Raw genomic sequence first — 19545 nt, forward strand, 5'->3', positions numbered from 1 at the left:
AGAACGGGTTGCAAATTAATTCAATTAAAAATATAATTATTCGTTACCATCTCTGCACATTACCAGAATATTATTAATATATTTCATAGCGCAAATTCAATTTTACAGTTAATATTGAATCAAGATTTTAGATAATAACCTTCATAGGCCTATAACAACTATTCCATGACCCGTCCTAGGTCACACAAGTTATTTATTTATAAATAATAACCCCTTCCCCATCCATGGCTATAAGACTGACCTTTCATATAGAGCTGCTGATCCTGGTAGATAGAGCCGGTGAAAATGCCGGTGGCGGCCTGTAGCAGGTGTCTAGTCCACGTGTTGCCGGAGCCTGGGTAGGAGACCAGGGCGGTGGGGGGCAGAGACCCCTCCTGGGCGAAGTTAACATCCAGCCCCCCACACCGCCCCCCCTCCTCTCTCCACACCCGGTGCCGCCTCCTCTTTTGCTCCATCTTAACTTGCTGCCTGCATAGAATTTAAGAGAAATAACATTGTGACGACTCTAGCTACAGCCTTGAGGCAAAGTGAAATTCACACTGGTTCCTCCATCTATCATTCTCATATGCAGGAAGAACCGCACGTCTATGGGTCATCCAATAATGTTAGCAGACTTCCAGATGTTACCACTGCTAGGCTTAGGCTCGGCTACAAGTACCTCTGGGAGGTTGTAACATCTGCTGATGTAGATTTGACTAAATGTAAACTCTGTCAGCAGAACTGTTCGCATACTTTACGTCATTATATAATGGAATGTGAAAAAATCGCGGAATTCAGAGATAACACCATCAATGGTGTCCAAGAAATGTGTAAGTACTTCACCCATAATGGTTTACTGCCAGGAATCTTAGCCAAGTATCCAAAATTTGCGTGCTGTAGGTGCAGCCTACACATGACTGTAAAGCTGCCGCCCAGTTGGGTGGGTGTGGAGCACATGACTGTAAAGCTGCCGCCCAGTTGGGTGGGTGTGGAGCACATGACTGTAAAGCTGCCGCCCAGTTGGGTGGGTGTGGAGCACATGACTGTAAAGCTGCCGCCCAGTTGGGTGGGTGTGCAGCACATGACTGTAAAGCTGGCGCCCAGTTGGGTGGGTGTGGAGCACATGACTGTAAAGCTGCCGCCCAGTTGGGTGGGTGTGGAGCACATGACTGTAAAGCTGCCGCCCAGTTGGGTGGGTGTGGAGCACATGACTGTAAAGCTGCCGCCCAGTTGGGTGGGTGTGGAGCACATGACTGTAAAGCTGCCGCCCAGTTGGGTGGGTGTGGAGCACATGACTGTAAAGCTGCCGCCCAGTTGGGTGGGTGTGGAGCACATGACTGTAAAGCTGCCGCCCAGTTGGGTGGGTGTGGAGCAAGACTAGTAACTGTGTGACTCACCATAAATGTAAAGTGCCTTGTATAGTGACTTGTGAGCCTCTTGTTGAATCACTTGTGATACAGAAGGTTATCGATGTGTGTATTTGTGTAAATGATTGTTTATATATATATATATATATATATATATATATATATATATATATATATATATATATATATATATATATATATATATATATATATATATATATATATATATGTACATCTGAAAACTCAGTTGCATATATGCCTGGAGACCGTTCAGGCTTATTCACACATATGTACATGTATATATAACATTAATAATTGTGTAACTAGCGTCAAAAGATTGTTATTTGCTTAGCTAAACAAACTAGGGGGTTCAGTTCCTGAACCCATTATGTGCCTCTGTAACCCTGTCCACCACCGGTAACGGGACGGATATGGGGTGTATAATAAAAAAAAGAAATTGGAAATTAGCTACATGGGTAAAATTAAACAGTTGCCGGGTTCCAAACGGTTGAGAACATCGATTACAGAGTGGCTTTGATCTACACTGTTTAATCTTTCATATTGAATAGCAGCACATTTCTGTGTATACCTAAGCTTGTTAATAACAACACAGAGATACAAGAACTGCTGAGAAAGAGAATTTAGCTTATTAGGAAACAAGATACCAAAATTGATCTCGCTTCTTTCTAACGTTCCCTTTTTTCTCTTCTTAGGCTACAGCATAAGGCTTATGAAGACCCTGCCACTCAAACTGGAAACATTTGCCCGAAACGCTATGCGTACTAGTGGCTTTAGGTATTGTATGTACTAACTATCTTTTAATCTAACAATGTTTGTACTGTAACGCTGCAACTATGTATGTACTGTTCCTAAATAAATTATTATTATTATTTGGAATACACACGAGAAGCCTGTGATAGCAACAAATAATTCCTGTGTGTATATTAGGCCTTTTATCATCAGGACGAGACGGCAAGAGAGGAGAGGCGATATTTAATATTTAAATAATGCAGCTATACTCCGCCAATATGAATGGGAAAACCTGTGTTAAACCACTGCTTCCTATCTTAAGACATATGGCCACAATTAAGAGTGGTCATTAGGTATATATGCTAAACATGGATTGGAGTGCTTAGCAGATTCCGTTAGTCTCAGCCCAAACTATCGTACCGCTATTCCTAAACTTCAGAGATGAAAATCAATTATTAGCTCACCTTACCAATATATGTAGTATCGTCACACATGCGTGTTAATCGAACTTTGTGTGTGTAAGCAGCTAAAATTATTACGAAACAGCATTTCTCGCACAAAATATTGCAACCTCTTGTTTATTCTTGAAGTGGTAAATCTTTGACAAATGAAGAAACAAAGCATTAGAGAATTGGTCAGCTCTTAGAGAATTTATGTTGCGAAATTCAAAATTTCAAATCTTTGGATGTTTGCTCTACATAGAACCTATTGCAGTCTTTACAAGGTACTTTGTAAATGACACAATTATCACTACGAGGACTGTTTCTTTCTAAGTTAGAATCAGTCCACGTATTGTGTCCTCACCACAGTGCACACATGCACCCGACTCTGCACTCCTCAATAAGTGAAGACGATAATTCGTAGAGAGCGACTTAAGTAACGAAAGAGAAATTCTAGCACATTAGGCTCCAAGAACCGCCCATGGAAGCTAGACCACAATCAAGAACTATAACTCCTCCACCCCGTGCACCACGCCACCCAGTACCTCCACCCCGTGCACCACACCACCCAGTACCGCCACCCAGTACCTCCACCCCGTGCACCACACCACCCAGTACCTCCACCCCGTGCACCACACCACCCAGTACCTCCACCCCGTGCACCACACCACCCAGTACCTCCACCCCGTGCACCACACCACCCAGTACCTCCACCCCGTGCACCACACCACCCAGTACCTCCACCCCGTGCACCACACCACCCAGTACCTCCACCCCGTGCACCACACCACCCAGTACCTCCACCCCGTGCACCACACCACCCAGTACCTCCACCCCGTGCACCACACCACCCAGTACCTCCACCCCGTGTACCACCCTGTAAATACACCTACAGGACATCATCTCGAACCATCAACCTTACACAACCTCCGAAGGATATCAATGGTAACCAGAAGAGCTGGGTCGGTACAACAACGTGCTCGCTACGTGAAGGTTGGCGTTCTATCCTAGATGATCCCAACAGTTGAAATTCGTTCCTTCACCCTGTCTTCGTATCCCATCAGCTATCTTATCCTGATATCCCTTCCCTGTGCTATATAGTCATACTGGCTCAGCTCTTTCTCATAATTTCCTTTCCTCCCCGACCTCATGAGTCTCGTATATATCTATTAACTTTTGGGGGGATTTGCCTCACTTCTTCCTCAAGTATCTATATACATATAATATTTAAATCTATATGAACATTTAAAATCACAAAGACTTTAATGCAACACCGAATTAAAGAACCAGAACTATCTCTGGTTCCCGCGCTAACCTGTCGAGCGCCGCGGTGCTGGTCGTGACTGTAGCGTGGGTGGCTACGGTGCTGGTCGTGACTGTAGCGTGGGTGGCTACGGTGCTGGTCGTGACTGTAGCGTGGGTGGCTACGGTGCTGGTCGTGACTGTAGCGTGGGTGGCTACGGTGCTGGTCGTGACTGTAGCGTGGGTGGCTACGGTGCTGGTCGTGACTGTAGCGTGGGTGGCTACGGTGCTGGTCGTGACTGTAGCGTGGGTGGCTACGGTGCTGGTCGTGACTGTAGCGTGGGTGGCTACGGTGCTGGTCGTGACTGTAGCGTGGGTGGCTACGGTGCTGGTCGTGACTGTAGCGTGGGTGGCTACGGTGCTGGTCGTGACTGTAGCGTGGGTGGCTACGGTGCTGGTCGTGACTGTAGCGTGGGTGGCTACGGTGCTGGTCGTGACTGTAGCGTGGGTGGCTACGGTGCTGGTCGTGACTGTAGCGTGGGTGGCTACGGTGCTGGTCCACCGCTGTGCTGGTCGTGACTGTAGCGTGGGTGGCTACGGTGCTGGTCGTGACTGTAGCGTCGGTGGCTACGGTGCTGGTCGTGACTGTAGCGTCGGTGGCTACGGTGCTGGTCGTGACTGTAGCGTGGGTGGCTACGGTGCTGGTCGTGACTGTAGCGTCGGTGGCTACGGTGCTGGTCGTGACTGTAGCGTGGGTGGCTACGGTGCTGGTCGTGACTGTAGCGTCGGTGGCTACGGTGCTGGTCGTGACTGTAGCGTCGGTGGCTACGGTGCTGGTCGTGACTGTAGCGTGGGTGGCTACGGTGCTGGTCGTGACTGTAGCGTGGGTGGCTACGGTGCTGGTCGTGACTGTAGCGTCGGTGGCTACGGTGCTGGTCGTGACTGTAGCGTCGGTGGCTACGGTGCTGGTCGTGACTGTAGCGTGGGTGGCTACGGTGCTGGTCGTGATTGTAGCGTGGGTGGCTACGGTGCTGGTCGTGATTGTAGCGTGGGTGGCTACGGTGCTGATCGTGACTGTAGCGTGGGTGGCTACGGTGCTGGTCGTGACTGTAGCGTGGGTGGCAACGGTGCTGGTCGTGACTGTAGCGTCGGTGGCTACGGTGCTGGTCGTGACTGTAGCGTCGGTGGCTACGGTGCTGGTCGTGACTGTAGCGTCGGTGGCTACGGTGCTGGTCGTGACTGTAGCGTGGGTGGCTACGGTGCTGGTCGTGATTGTAGCGTGGGTGGCTACGGTGCTGGTCGTGATTGTAGCGTGGGTGGCTACGGTGCTGGTCGTGACTGTAGCGTGGGTGGCTACGGTGCTGGTCGTGACTGTAGCGTCGGTGGCTACGGTGCTGGTCGTGACTGTAGCGTCGGTGGCTACGGTGCTGGTCGTGACTGTAGCGTCGGTGGCTACGGTGCTGGTCGTGACTGTAGCGTCGGTGGCTACGGTGCTGGTCGTGACTGTAGCGTCGGTGGCTACGGTGCTGGTCGTGACTGACCAGCTCCAGAGGGCTCCCTCACATGGTTTCTCACTAACACTCCCTCATGCTAGAGATCCCCCAGATGCCTCAAGTTCCTATGTTGGCCACCGATGGTATTCAGAATGTAACTTGGGGACACCAACTGGTGACTGTTTTCCATTCAACGTGCGACTCATCTATTTTTTTCTCAATTATGAGACAATCTGGTCGCCAGTTGGTGTCGCCAGTTGGTTGTGGAAACTCCTGCAGTATATGTCATTCCTCTGAAGAGCCTTGTGGTCCTGTTGAGCCACAAAACATTATTCCCTCAGATTTGACTCCAGATTCCAGTCCAGCCGAGATGGTTAACCCAATCAAATCCGAATGTTGGGTGAATATTACATTTACAGGACATCAATGACCTTATGGCGCCAGATAAACGCAATCTAGTACAAATCCTTAGTTAAGAGGAGTTACGCTGAGTTACGTAAGCTTGATCACATACTTTATGGCAACTCCATATTCTGGTAACCAATTATCGTTATGGGTGCCTGCTCCGGGTCTATTTATTGTGTTACGGCTCCCTCTTCATTGACGACCAGCTGTTACACTCACGCCACCACCAGTGAGTGATTGGCTGGGTGGCTGGCTGGCTAGATGGCTAGGTTTGGCTGGCTAGATGGCTAGGTTTGGCTGGCTGGCTGGCTGGCTGGCTGGCTGGCTGGCTGGCTGGCTGGCTGGCTGGCTGGCTGGCTGGCTGGCTGGCTGGCAGGCTGGGTTTGGCTGGCTGGCTACTACGTAGCCAGCTAGTCTGTTGTGTAGCTTCAATGTATATATACAGCCTCGGGCTGCTCTAAGCCTGACAGAAAAAGGGGGAGACGAATAAGAGTTGATATTGAAAAGGTGGGAGACAGAAGGGAGGGAAAGCAATGATACTGACTATGATACATAAACGCGATGAGAATACTAGATTATGTACATATTTGTATAGATTCTTTAAAGTCATCGACAACTGATGCCTATGGGTAGCTTGTCTGAATATTCCTAGGCTGGTCGAGAGAGAGAGAGGCAGCCACAAACAACACGGCAGATAGAAGTCAACTTGGCTAGCGGAAAGGATACGCACCTCGGACACTCTCACGTTCTAGCGACCCACTCCTGGGAGGCGGAACTGGCCGGGTAGCAGATGAGAGGGGAAGGAAGAAGCTAAGAAGCGATAAGATAGAGACACCCGTTAGCTTCCGCCCGCTGTGTTCAGAGCCTGACCTCTGTTGTGGAGAGGGCGAGGTGGGGCAGCAAAGACCAGGGTATCAGTATCGAATTCTTGTTCATATTTGAATATATAATTTCTTCAATTTCTTTAGGTTTATATTGGCTTTCATTGTGTTTATATCCTCGTAGATGTGTCTTTCTAACTGAAGTGTATTTCTTAATTATGGCATTTGTTGAGTTGCTGTTGACAGTATTCTATGGTGCTCATCTTAGTCGTGTTTGTTAGAACACAATTATCCCAAGTGTTGTGGGTGTTGCGGTGCTCGCTGCTCACGGCTACACCATGGGTGCTGTGTTCAAGTCACCCGGCCGTTCTCTTGCTCCGACACAGCCTACAAAACACAAAGTCCTAATGAACAAATCCCCAAGACCCTTATCACGGTTCTTGTTGATTTGTTCATTTGATATATCACATTACTGTGATTTCTCTGTGAACAAAGTCCTACCCTAACTACAAATGCAGGTACCCAAGCAACCTACCTAACCTAACGTACCGATGGATAGAAAACCTGGACTTTTGTGAGCCGCTACTTTTCATAATACTTTCTAATTTGTACGTTGGTGACCACAACGTACAAAATGTGACGTAATACTCCCGTCTCGTGATGTCTGTGTGTCTCGGCAAGTGGGTTCCCAGCTCTTATATATTGAAGCTGGCGGTCCAGCACGGTGAGCATTGAGAGAGGTTGTCTAGGTCACTGAGCACCTACACCAGCCGCCTCACACAGGTTGAGAGGCGGGACCAAAGAGCCAGAGCTCAACCCCCGCAAGCACAATTAGGTGAGCATCATGGGGCAGCTCAACACATTCTGTGCGTTCCTCGGGGTGAGAGTGAGGGGAGGAGTCATGAGGTAGTGAGGGCGGCGGCCGTGTGACAACCTCAGGCAACTAACAGTCAACAATAATGGTAACATCTACACCCCGAACATTTGGTCACTGGGTCACCAACACGACTATCACTCTCTATGGACACACTTCCCTTCTGCTTTGTCCCCCACAAAAAAAATCGTTGCTAAGGACTTTGCATATGTTAATCCTTAAATTATTATAAATCAATCCTTACATTATTATATAATTAGTAACATACCAGATTATGAATGCATCTAACTTGTGTGTGTGATTAATAATAATAATAATAATAATAATAATAATAATAATAATAATAATAACAACAACAATACCAATAATAACAATACCAATAATAACAATAACAATAATAATTACAATAACAATAACAATAATACACACAGAAATTACAATAACGTGATACATCAAACGAACAAGTCCACAATGGGCCAAGACTATGGCGCGCCTGGGAACACCCGCCACATAATTCCCAACCCTCATCACGGCTCCTGTGGATTTTCTCATTGATATATCACGATAATGCGATTTATCTGTGTATTATTATTATAATGAGATAATTTGGTTTTAATGAGAACAAATTGATGTTATAAAGAGGAGAGGTATATAGTGAGCCCCGCGGGGCGGAGGCGGCGGCGGGACTGACCTGTGAGGGTGGTGGGCGAGCCTGGTGGTGTTGACACACTGGCTACTCGTCCTCACGCTCACCTCGCCTCGGCTCGTACTCGTGCTTGTCTTCACTCTCAATTGGTTACCTCTTTCGTTGTACTTCGTTACTGTGGTAATGCTTTTAGTGCTGGTATTGTTGTGGACGGTGGTGGGACTAGCAGTGTGGTGAGCGCCCTCTGCGTCGCCTGGCCTCCCGCTCACCAGGCCCGCCCACAGGTGCTGCGAGAGGCAGGCGCAGGAGTGCTGGGAAGGGTCGGGCTGGAGAGGACTCAGAGAGGGGCACACTGTAAGACCAGAAGGTCATCCCCGTCAATACGCACACGAAGACAAACGTTCCGAGTTTTCGAGAAGGTCTTGTGAGGCCCCGTACGGCTGACATCTCAGAGTAAGAGTGAGAGAGTGAGAGTGAGAGTGAGAGTGAGAGAGAGAAATGTGTATATTTACTATCTGTGTCTGCAGAATCGAGCTATTAGCTCTTGGACCCCACCTTTCTTACCAATCTATTTTACCTCTATTTTTTCCACTACATTTATTTCTCTCTAGCACACACACACACATACCCAGGAAGGAGCCCGTAGCAGCTGTCTAACTTCCAAGTACCTATATACTGCTAGGTGATCACAGTGAAAGAAACGCTGCCCATTTGTTTCCGCCTCCGCCGGGAATCGAACCTGGCCATTAGGATGGGTTTGAATTCTTGGACTTAGGTACTTACAAAACAGGGTATTCCTGCGCAAGTTTAAACATAATATTCTTGTCTATGAGGTGAGGATGAATGAAGCAGCCTCGTCAGCGATTTGGACTGGGTTCAAGCCCTGGCCAGGGGCACCGATCTTTAACTATTCGCTCCTGTTCACCCAGTAGCAATTGAGAACCTTGTTGTAAATTGATTGACGGGTCGTGTTCCAAGGAAAATCGAGGGGTAAGGCTTCCCATGAGCTATGAGAAGGGGAAGTTTCTAGCCTGTTCAGAGAAGTATGTTGTCGGCTACTTGCATTCCCAACTTTTCTAAAAAAATAAACTGGATATTCTTGTGTCTGGGGTTGGGTGAGGATGGTTGAAAACCATGAAGGTTTTTGTATCTAGGGTGAGTATGCTTGAAGAATAGGATGCTATTGTGTAGAATGAGACTTGTATAGAGGTGAGAGAGCCACACACATTAAGATGGTTGAGTTACCCATCCATCACGTCCACCACTTCATACAGCGCCTCCAAACTTCTTCAACATAAACCTGTAAATATTAATACTGTTTAGCATTACTGTAACATTGTGTAAATTTACATGCAACTCTTGCCTCATAAATAAACCCTCCAAATTAAAGAAACCTGTACAGAATATATAAATTTATTTGGTGTGAAAATAGTAAGGTTGTACAGTAGGACTTGTCTTAATGATGATTTTTTCTTTGTGTTTTGAATTATTGTCCTCCGACCTACGGCGGAGAACACGCCGTAGGTCGGTGGGGCTGCACTGGTCTGCCACAACCTGTGCTCAAGGACGTCGTGTTTCGATCGTATGCGTAACATAACGTCAAAAATTGTTGCACTAAAAAATGGAAGTGGCTCGCAAAATTGACACTACTGAAACGTTTTCTGTTGGTGGTTCTCTGGAAGGTTAGGAGCACACACATTAAATTGACCGTTTTCTTGACGTTGGGAAACCTAAGGAGGACGGGCTGCATTATGAATAACCTAACCTTCTTACCTTAACCTAACCTCCCTACTATAACCTCCCTAACTTAACCTCACCTATGTTGGATGCCTTGGTATGGTGGGTGCCATCTTGCTATGCCAACTCAACACCTCTCAGAACAAGGTGCTCGTTGTATACACATCCCAGGTGCAGCCAAGGACCACACTGAAGAGAGGTCTGAAGAGGAGCAGAGGTGCCACTGGGCACAATCAGAGAACAATGTATAAACATCAGAGGTCCGTGGTTGTTCAACATCCTCCCAGCGAGCATCAGAAATATTACAGGAACAACCGTGGACATCTTCAAGAGGACACTAGATTGTTTCCTTCAAGGAGTGCCGGACCAACCGGGACTGTGGTGGGTATGTGGGCCTGCTGGTCGCTCCAAGCAACAGCCTGGTGGACCAAACTCTCACAAGTCAAGCCTGGCCTCGGGACGGGCTTGGGGAGTAGAAGAACTCCCAGAACCCCATCAAGCAGGTATCAACCAGGTATCACACTCCATGGGCAGATCAGCATCAGCCCTCGCCCTGCACAGGTATTCATAATAGCTAGTACATGGTCCAGTAGATACTTATATATTTTATAATAAAGAAGAGAAAGCCACAGATGTTTGTACTGTTTCCTGTTCCCACTACAAGAAAGCTACAACCACTCAGCACAACTCTTAATATTGGTGGCAGCGGTGGGATCAGCTGACGAATTCCAGCTCCCAGCCCAGTAGCCTTGGTACAACTGCTTCACAGCAGCTATAGTACAGCTGCCTGCAGGAGAACCACTTGCCATGTGTGACTGCTAGTGACTCAGGTGACATTGTAGTGAGTGACATCACTGATATCAGTGACAATACAATGTGTATGTTCCCTGTACCACATGTACTAGCACACCAAGCCTCATGCCTCGCGCCCGGCCTACTCCCCGCCCTCCTGCCTGTGACTCGCCACCCTGGGTGTGCCGTGTGCGCCCGTGCCTGCCTCACCCAGAAAACACTCGCACCAGACTCACCGCGACTCGACGTGACTCACCATGCCTCATCACCTCTTGCCTGGCCTGACGCCAACGATACTGATCATACTGTGTTGAATTGATTGCAGTACCAGCGGCCCTCAGCTCTAGTTAAGTACCCTTTGTTATTGGCTTAGTAGAATAAACTGTAGACTACTATGCACACAATATAAATCTTCAGTAACTTATGAACCACCGATGTCATCTCAGATCACTTAGGCCTCGCTTGAACAGCGGCCCCTTCGGTTTCGCTTGCGTTCTAAGAGTGCCAAAGCTGTTAGCCAGTGAATGATCTTGGCTAACAGTACTGTAACAGTACTAACCAAATAGCTAATGCAGTAATGTGCCCATGATGAGACACGCTGTAACGCCCAGAGAAAGTACACCCATGACTCACCCTGGGAACGTCCTGGTGAGGTCAGCCTGTGACCTCAGATTCAGCTAGAATTAATTGAAATATTTTCTGGCTACACCCTAGTCAGCTTGTTCCTGTTTGTGAATAATCCTGATAGTCTTGACTTATAAAGGATTTGAAAAGAGTGAGCTGACAGTTCGTGAGACCAACGGGACATCCGGGGACACCGTTTTCTTTTTAAATATGTATGCGAGAGCTCTGTGAAAATAACAAAATTACGTTGGAATAGGTAAGGCTCAAAATAACGAACACTTTCAACCACCGCAAGCGCTTCCTTGTCTGTTGCTGAGTACCTAACCTCAGGTCCCTTCACTTTCCTACTGAAATACGCCACAGGGTGAGGAAGGTTCTCCGAATCACGCTGCATTAAACAACCACCTATGGCGATACCACTAGCGTCAGCAGAAAAGAATTACTCAACAACAGAATGTGAAGCTTTAGCTGTAGTGTGGGCTCTCAGACATTTCAGACTCATCATCTAGGACTACCCTATCTATGTACTGACGGACCACCAAGCCATTATCCCCTTGTTCAAAGAAAATAACCCAATAGGCAAATTTGCCCGTTGGTCGCTCACAATACAAGAGTTCCTACCCCACGTTCGGCTATTTACCTGGCAGAAGTAATGTAGTTGCCGATGCCCCTCTCCCGCTACGTCGCTCCTGTCCAAGTTGAATACCCTTCATTAGACTTGCAAGATGTGGAAATGGCACAACAACAAGCCCCAATAAACATCTGGTTATGACATAACTTTTCTAGATATTCTGAACTGGTTTCGATTCCAAATAAAACTGCAGAAACAATAGCTAGTGAACATCATAACATAATTTGCAGGTATGGGCAACCTAGGGATATAATTACTGACAACGGCCCAGAATTCAACAATGCTGTTCTGGAACAACTGGCTAAACTGTACATCAAAAAGTTGAATATAATGCCTTATCAACAGGCTAGCAATGGTCTTGCTGTAAGAACAAATATGAAAGTCCTTGCCGCACTCACAATAACAGTCAATCAGGACAGTCACAATGGGATGAACTGATGCCAATTGTCCAAAGCTCGATAAACTCCTCCGTCAATTCCTCAATAGGAGACACACCTCACTTTGTGATTATTGGGACGGATATGAGATTTCCTAACGCTCTCATATCCCCGCCTCCTGTGCCACTTTACAATTACCAGTCTCCGTGGTGTAGTGGTAAGACACTCGCCTGGCGTTCCGCGAGCGCTTTGTGATGGGTTCGTATCCTGGCCGGGGAGGATTTACTGGGCGCAAATCCTTAACTGTAGCCTCTGTTTAACTCAACAGTAAAATGTGTACTTGGTTGTAACAACGAGTCTTCGCGGCAGGGGATCGTATTCCAGGGACCATAGGATTAAGGACTTGCCCGAAACGCTACGCGTACTAGTGGCTCTACAAGAATGTAACAACTCTTGTATATATCTAAAAAAAAAAAAAAAAAAAAAAAAAATAAAAAAATAATTATGATTACATTAAAGTAAAACAATGAGCCACTCAATTGGTGTTCCAGAGTCAAGAAACACCTATCTAAAGCTACTGACTATTTCACCGTTACAAAACGCTCATGCTAAACCTACGAAAATAGGACCTGGATCTTTAGTAATGATCCTCAACCAGCGAAGAGATGGTCCCATGTACAAGCTGACTGAGAAGTTTCTTGGACCTTACAGAGTTCTTGAGCATATCACAGGTAACTTGTTCAAACTTGAAAACCTAGCTACAGGTGAACATGCAAATGAACATCTCTATCACATAAAATAAGCCCGCCTGACTGTTGACGATGACAACCCAGTACCTGTAGTGACAACGTAGTGACTGACTCTACCACTGTGGCACCCACCCTGGTCGCAGACATGAACAATAGTACCACAACACACAGTTCTCACACTTAAACCTTCATTCCAGACCAGTTATTTCGACAGTACACCAACAACAGTCTGACGATACACCCTTGTGTGTTTGTGGTGTTCCAGACTGCAAGTTAGTATCAAAAGAAGGCGCCAAACTGGGAAGGCTATATAGCACCATCACATGTGCGGAATAATCATATGGTGCTAAATATCACTAAGGACGTCAATATGAGAACAAAAACGCATACGGCGAATGATATCAAAGGTATCCAATTCACCAAGAATTCTATCGAGAGACAAGTGGCCGCGAGGGATGATGGGAAAGCAAGACACACGCTCGTCCTGGAAGTCAGGACATTCAACAAGGACATGCACGGCCGTAAGAGGGACAATGTAGGTTGGACAATAAGGAGCTGGGCGGTGCTCCAGTAAATGACCGTGAATTAAACAGGTATGACCAATACGCAACCTTGCCAGAGTCGTTTCCCACCGCACGGTTACGTTGGTAGGAAGGAAGGCCATGGGGGGGGGGGACACTACTCTTAAGAGCACGCAGTTTGTCACCAGCAACAGAAGACCAACAACCCTGGTCAACCCGGGCAAGGACGGAGGAATGAATAACTGGGTAAAAGTCGGAATAAAGGGAGAGAACATCAACAGAGAACAATGAAGAAACAAAGACAAAGAAGAACACAGCATACTAAAGAAGATCAAGACCAGGATCAGTGAAATCAGAGTTAGGGGGCCTGGGTAAATTTAGCAAGGACGATGGAGTTAAGGGAGCGGACAGGGTCCGGAGCAGGAGGGGGGCAATGGATAGGGGCGGTCAAGGAAAGCAGGGGGGAGGGGGGGTCAGAAACAGGGGAGCGCATCTCCACAAGGGCAGCAACCGAGAGAGAATTAAGGGCTAAAGAAACCGCTATAGCTGAGACAGGAGGCCCAATCACCGAAATAGGAGGGAGATGCAGTCATAAAATCGGAGGTGGAGGGTGGGGAAGAAAGCGATGCCTTCTTACCTATCGGGGAGAAAGAAGGAAAGGAGCCAGGCTTATGTTTCTGACTAAGAGAGACAGGCGTGTCAGCTGTGAGAGTTTTTTTCTGTTTTTACTTTACTCTTGGGAAGAGTTGCCTCCAGGAGAAAGGACTGCTTAGCCATCATGTTAAGCGTTGCCAGCAGCTTGCCCTTGTAACCAGACACCATAGAAAAGGCGGGAACAACTGCCGGGACTTCAATGAGGTCGAAATCTCTACCAGTAGGTCGTGGAGTTCCTGTAGTGACATGTCACTGGTAAGGGTAACTCACGAGTTCTCACACCAAATATTGAGTTTGATGTGTGGCACCATGAATATGGTTTGAATCCAGAAGCAGACCTTCAATTATAACAATTCACAGATACCGTGACAGAACATGTCAATCAGCAATGTTGTAGGCTGTAATACAAAGACAGTTTTCATTTAACAGAACAATTTATTCAACAAGCACTAGAACTACTACAACAACAGTGATAACAATGACATTATGTTAAGTCCTTCCCGTGACACAGTAAAGACAGCTGTTCAAGAGCCAAGTGTAGCACCGACTCCTGTCTAATGCCGCTCTCAAATATAACCACAGGATCCTTTACCTGTGGTCGCTTCCGGCTGAATAAATGAACTAAACTGAACAATACGGAGTGTTCACAGAGGACGGAACAATGCAATCAAAAGAAATTACTCGTAGCCCTCTGTGAAATAATGGTTACAACTTAAAACAAACTCCTACAGCCCCACTGCAGTCAGATCTCAGCGACTAGGTGGTGGCACCTCCAGGAACCCCCACTATCAAGTTCTTACATCAACACTTCGTCTCCTGGACGATATCAAACAATTGGCAAATTAGTTACACTAATGAACACAAGGACAATTACGTTAATTGACTATCAACAACAGTCAGCTGCAAAACTTGCAACTAAGAGAAAAAATGTAGACATTTACATACAACAGAGTATCACAGATTAAGAAAGTAATTAGAAACAAAGCAATGCAAAAGATGTACAGTGACCACAACACAGCAGTTGCAACATCAGGATCTGCGGGTTGGTACAAGAATTCAACCAACTACGAACCACTTAGTTTGATTAAAGGGAGCAGTAGAGCAACAGAAGTACACTTACATCGCATCAGGCTTGGATACCCATGTGCATGGGAAATAGGCTTACAGGTTCCGGAAGATGAGAGGAAATGTCAGCACGGTGGAGAAATGCCCGACAGACCACTGGAACATTATCTAACACAGTGCACAGTTACAGCCACAACAGACCACTGGAACATTATCTAACACAGTGTACAATTACAGCCACAACAGACCACTGGAACATTATCTAACACAGTGCACAGTTACAAAATCATTAAAATTTCAACTTAGATTCAACAGAGCAGAAGAAGTTGTTAAACACATATGACAAAATCTTACTGAAGCGACCATACGAGTCATAAATACTCATACTCTGCCCAAGTAAAACAGAAACAAGCAACACTTAGTGGGCCAGCCAGAGGCTTAGGGCCCGCCCAGTGGGCCAGCCAGAGGCTTAGGGCCCGCCCAGTGGGCCAGCCAGAGGCTTAGGGCCCGCCCAGTGGGCCAGCCAGAGGCTTAGGGCCCGCCCAGTGGGCCAGCCAGAGGCTTAGGGCCCGCGCAGGACCATCCCTGCAAAAAAAAAAAAAAAAAAAAAAAAAAAAAAAAAAAAAAAAAAAAAAAAAAAATCAGGTAATTTAGGTTAGTGACAATGTTGTCTCACAGACAACACACTGTCGCTATTATCACTCGTTAACTCATAATTATGTTTGCAGCTCGTCTTCTGTGCATGTACTTTTACCTGGATAAACATTTGACTTTGATTTGATTAATTACATAGGCACTTGACCCATCTAGCATTCAGTGAGTAATTACCTTAATTACTGTAAACCGGACGGCCAATTAATTCCAGAATGAGTTACGTTATCGCAGGCTATCACCCACACGATAGCTCACACCCCAAGTCTATGTCAATATGCTTTGAGGACAGTAATTACCCTTGATTACCCCGAGCAATTATTTACTATCCCATGAATGATAATTAATTTTCACATGAATACATTGCACTCAACACTGGCTCAACAATTCCCACATCAAAACAATGAGAAATTAACTCTGGGGTGCTAATTACCCCATAATTAACTAGAATTATTAATTAACTGTCCCACGGACTGATAATTAATAACGACGTCTACGTTACTGTCAATAACGTCACCCTCCTGAGAGTCAATCCAATCAAAGCCAGTCGTTAATTACCCGCCATAATTAATTACCTCTCCAACTGACTGATAATAAGAACATAAGAACAAAGGTAACTGCAGAAGGCCTGTTGGCCCATACGAGGCAGCTCCTATTTATAACCACCCAATCCCACTCATATACTTGTCCAACCCGCGCTTGAAACAATATATCAATACAATAATCAATACTGACTGTACTACGCTAATACATTAACAGTCGCCCTCTCGTGAGCCAATCAAACTCTGAAAGGAGTTAATTATCCTAATTAATGTGAACAATTACCTGTCCTACTGAACTATACTTATTAACAGATGTGTACGTTAATGCACACACTGCCGCCCTCCCGGCAGTCCCACACCACTCTCTGACTTCACCAGACGATGACAATTACCCCTAATTAACTTGAGCGACCAATTAGCTGTCCTACGGGAAGATAATTGAACCCGAACGTATTACGTTAAACTCACTACCGTCTGAAGACGACAGTATCACTCATCAAGCAATGGGTGTTCCATTGGTGATATTAACTTTCCTTCTTAATTAAAGTTCACTGAATTCTTAATTAGACAACCAAAGATTGACACCAAGTCCTCGTCTTACAGACAAGTGAACCCACGACACACACGTCATAACACGCAGTGTTGTGTCGTACGTACATACGTGTACGTGTAGGTGCGTGTGTGTGTGTGTGTGTGTGTGTGTACTCACCTATATGTGCTTGCAGGATCGAGCATTGACTCTTGGATCCCGCCTTTCTAGCTATCGGTTGTTTACAGCAATGACTCCTGTCCCATTTCCCTATCATACCTAGTTTTAAAAGTATGAATAGTATTTGCTTCCACAACCTGTTCCCCAAGTGCATTCCATTTTTCTACTACTCTCACGCTAAAAGAAAACTTCCTAACATCTCTGTGACTCATCTGAGTTTCCAGTTTCCACCCATGTCCCCTCGTTCTGTTATTATTACGTGTGAACATTTCATCTATTTCCACTTTGTCAATTCCCCTGAGTATTTTATATGTCCCTATCATATCTCCTCTCTCCCTTCTTTTCTCTAGTGTCGTAAGGTTCAGTTCCTTCAGCCGCTCTTCATATCCCATCCCTCGTAGCTCTGGGACAAGCCTCGTCGCAAACCTCTGAACCTTCTCCAGTTTCTTTATGTGTTTCTTCAGGTGGGGGCTCCATGATGGCGCGGCATACTCTAAGACGGGTCTCACGTAGGCAGTGTAAAGCGCCCTAAAAGCTTCCTCATTTAGGTTTCTGAATGAAGTTCTAATTTTCGCCAGTGTAGAGTACGCTGCTGTCGTTATCCTATTTATATGTGCCTCAGGAGTTAGATTAGGTGTCACATCCACTCCCAGGTCTCTTTCTCGAATCGTTACAGGTAGGCTGTTCCCCTTCATTGTGTACTGTCCCTTTGGTCTCCTGTCACCTGATCCCATTTCCATAACTTTACATTTACTGGTGTTAAACTCCAGTAGCCATTTCCCTGACCATCTCTGCAGCCTGTTTAAGTCCTCTTGGAGGATCCTACAATCCTCGTCTGTCACAACTCTTCTCATTAATTTTGCGTCATCTGCAAACATTGACATGTATGATTCCACTCCTGTAAACATATCATTTACGTAAATTAGAAAGAGGATTGGTCCCAGCACCGATCCTTGAGGTACTCCACTTGTTACTGTTCGCCAGTCCGACTTTTCGCCCCTTACCATTACCCTCTGGCTCCTTCCTGTTAGGTAGTTCTTCACCCATACTAGGGCCTTTCTGCTTACTCCTGCCTGCCTCTCAAGTTTGTATAGCAGTCTCATGTGCGGTACCGTATCAAAGGCCTTTTGGCAGTCAAGAAATATGCAGTCTGCCCAGCCTTCTCTGTCCTGCCTTATCCTTGTTACTTTATCATAGAATTCTAAAAGGTTTGTTAGGCATGATTTCCCTGTCCAGAACCCATGTTGGTGCTTGTTTACAAACCCAATGCTCTCCAGGTGCTCAACAAGTCTTAGCCTAATTATTCTTTCAAGTATTTTGCAGGGGATGCTTGTCAGTGATACGGGTCTGTAGTTAAGTGCCTCCTCCCTATCACCCTTTTTGAAAATCGGTACGACATTTGCCTCCTTCCAGCAACTGGGCAATTCTCCCGACATAAGTGACTCATTAAAGATCATTGCCAGAGGCACGCTGAGAGCCTGCGCTGCCTCTTTGAGTATCCACGGTGATACTTTGTCTGGTCCAACAGCTTTATTTGCATCCAGTGTTGTCAACTGTTTCATTACATCCTCTGCTGTCACCTCTATATCCGATAGTCTTTCATCTTGGGTAATCTCTTCTAACAATGGGAGCTGCTCAGGCTCGGTTGTGAACACTCCATGGAATTTTGCATTCAGTACCTCGCAGATTTCCTTGTCGCTTTCTGTATATGCCCCTTCTGTTTTCCTCAGTCTTGTCATTTGGTCATTTACCGACATCTTCCTTCTTATATGGCTATGTAGTAATTTTGGTTGCTTTTTCGCTTTGACTGCAATATCGTTCTCATAATTTCTTTCCGACACTGTGTGTGTGTGTGTGTGTGTGTGTGTGTGTGTGTGTGTGTGTGTGTGTGTGTGTGTGTGTGTGTGTGTGTGTGTGTGTGTGTGTGTGCGTGTGTGCGTGTGCGCGTGTGTGCGTGTGTGTGTGTGTGTCGTAAAATATCACTGCCTACAACAACTTGCAGCCCCGCTGCAATGAACAACATCCTCAGCTAACAACATTATATATAATAATATCCACCAACCAAAAGCACGTAACAAACTTGTATAAATTTCACAGGCAAAACCCCACAATAATCACTACAGGGAAATCTTCCAGTATTACAGTCACAGATTACACGTCCGTAAATCACTGCCGGAACTGGACTGCTCCTGAAATGGTATCACATGTGGACACTGTAATGGCAATTAAATCACCTGGCGGTTATTACCCATCTTAAATTTACATACACAAGGTGAATGTGTTCTCATACACAGTTTATGTCTGCACAAACAGTCAAGCCCTTCCCCTTGACTGATAAGATGCACAATTAGGTGAATCTCACGTGCCTGCACGTCCTGTTTCACCTGTCCAGGTGCTGAGTAGAACAATGCAGACGGACCCCTGACGTGAGTCAGGTACAGAGATGTAAATCACCACTACAACACAAGGCACTCAC

At 46.2% G+C, this 19545-nt stretch overlaps 1 protein-coding gene across 3 annotated transcripts in view; it reads right to left on the minus strand.

Moving 5' to 3' along the window:
- Positions 1-19545, minus strand: part of LOC123762803 (sialate:O-sulfotransferase 1-like) — a 70992-nt gene that overhangs the window by 13653 nt on the left and 37794 nt on the right. Inside the window, exons 2-4 of one of the 3 annotated variants that reach the window (XM_069332225.1) lie at positions 9244-9317; positions 8063-8304; positions 242-468 (exon numbers count right to left, since the gene is read on the minus strand). In XM_069332225.1, coding sequence (XP_069188326.1) covers positions 242-455 — 214 coding nt within the window. In that variant the 5' untranslated portion in view covers positions 456-468; positions 8063-8304; positions 9244-9317. Of the gene's footprint in view, positions 1-241; positions 469-8062; positions 8370-9243; positions 9318-19545 lie in introns of those variants that run through there. The other 2 variants (XM_069332226.1, XM_069332224.1) reach the window with 2 other exon arrangements.

Source organism: Procambarus clarkii, chromosome 27, assembly GCF_040958095.1.
Source record: "Procambarus clarkii isolate CNS0578487 chromosome 27, FALCON_Pclarkii_2.0, whole genome shotgun sequence".
NCBI lineage: Eukaryota > Metazoa > Arthropoda > Malacostraca > Decapoda > Cambaridae > Procambarus > Procambarus clarkii.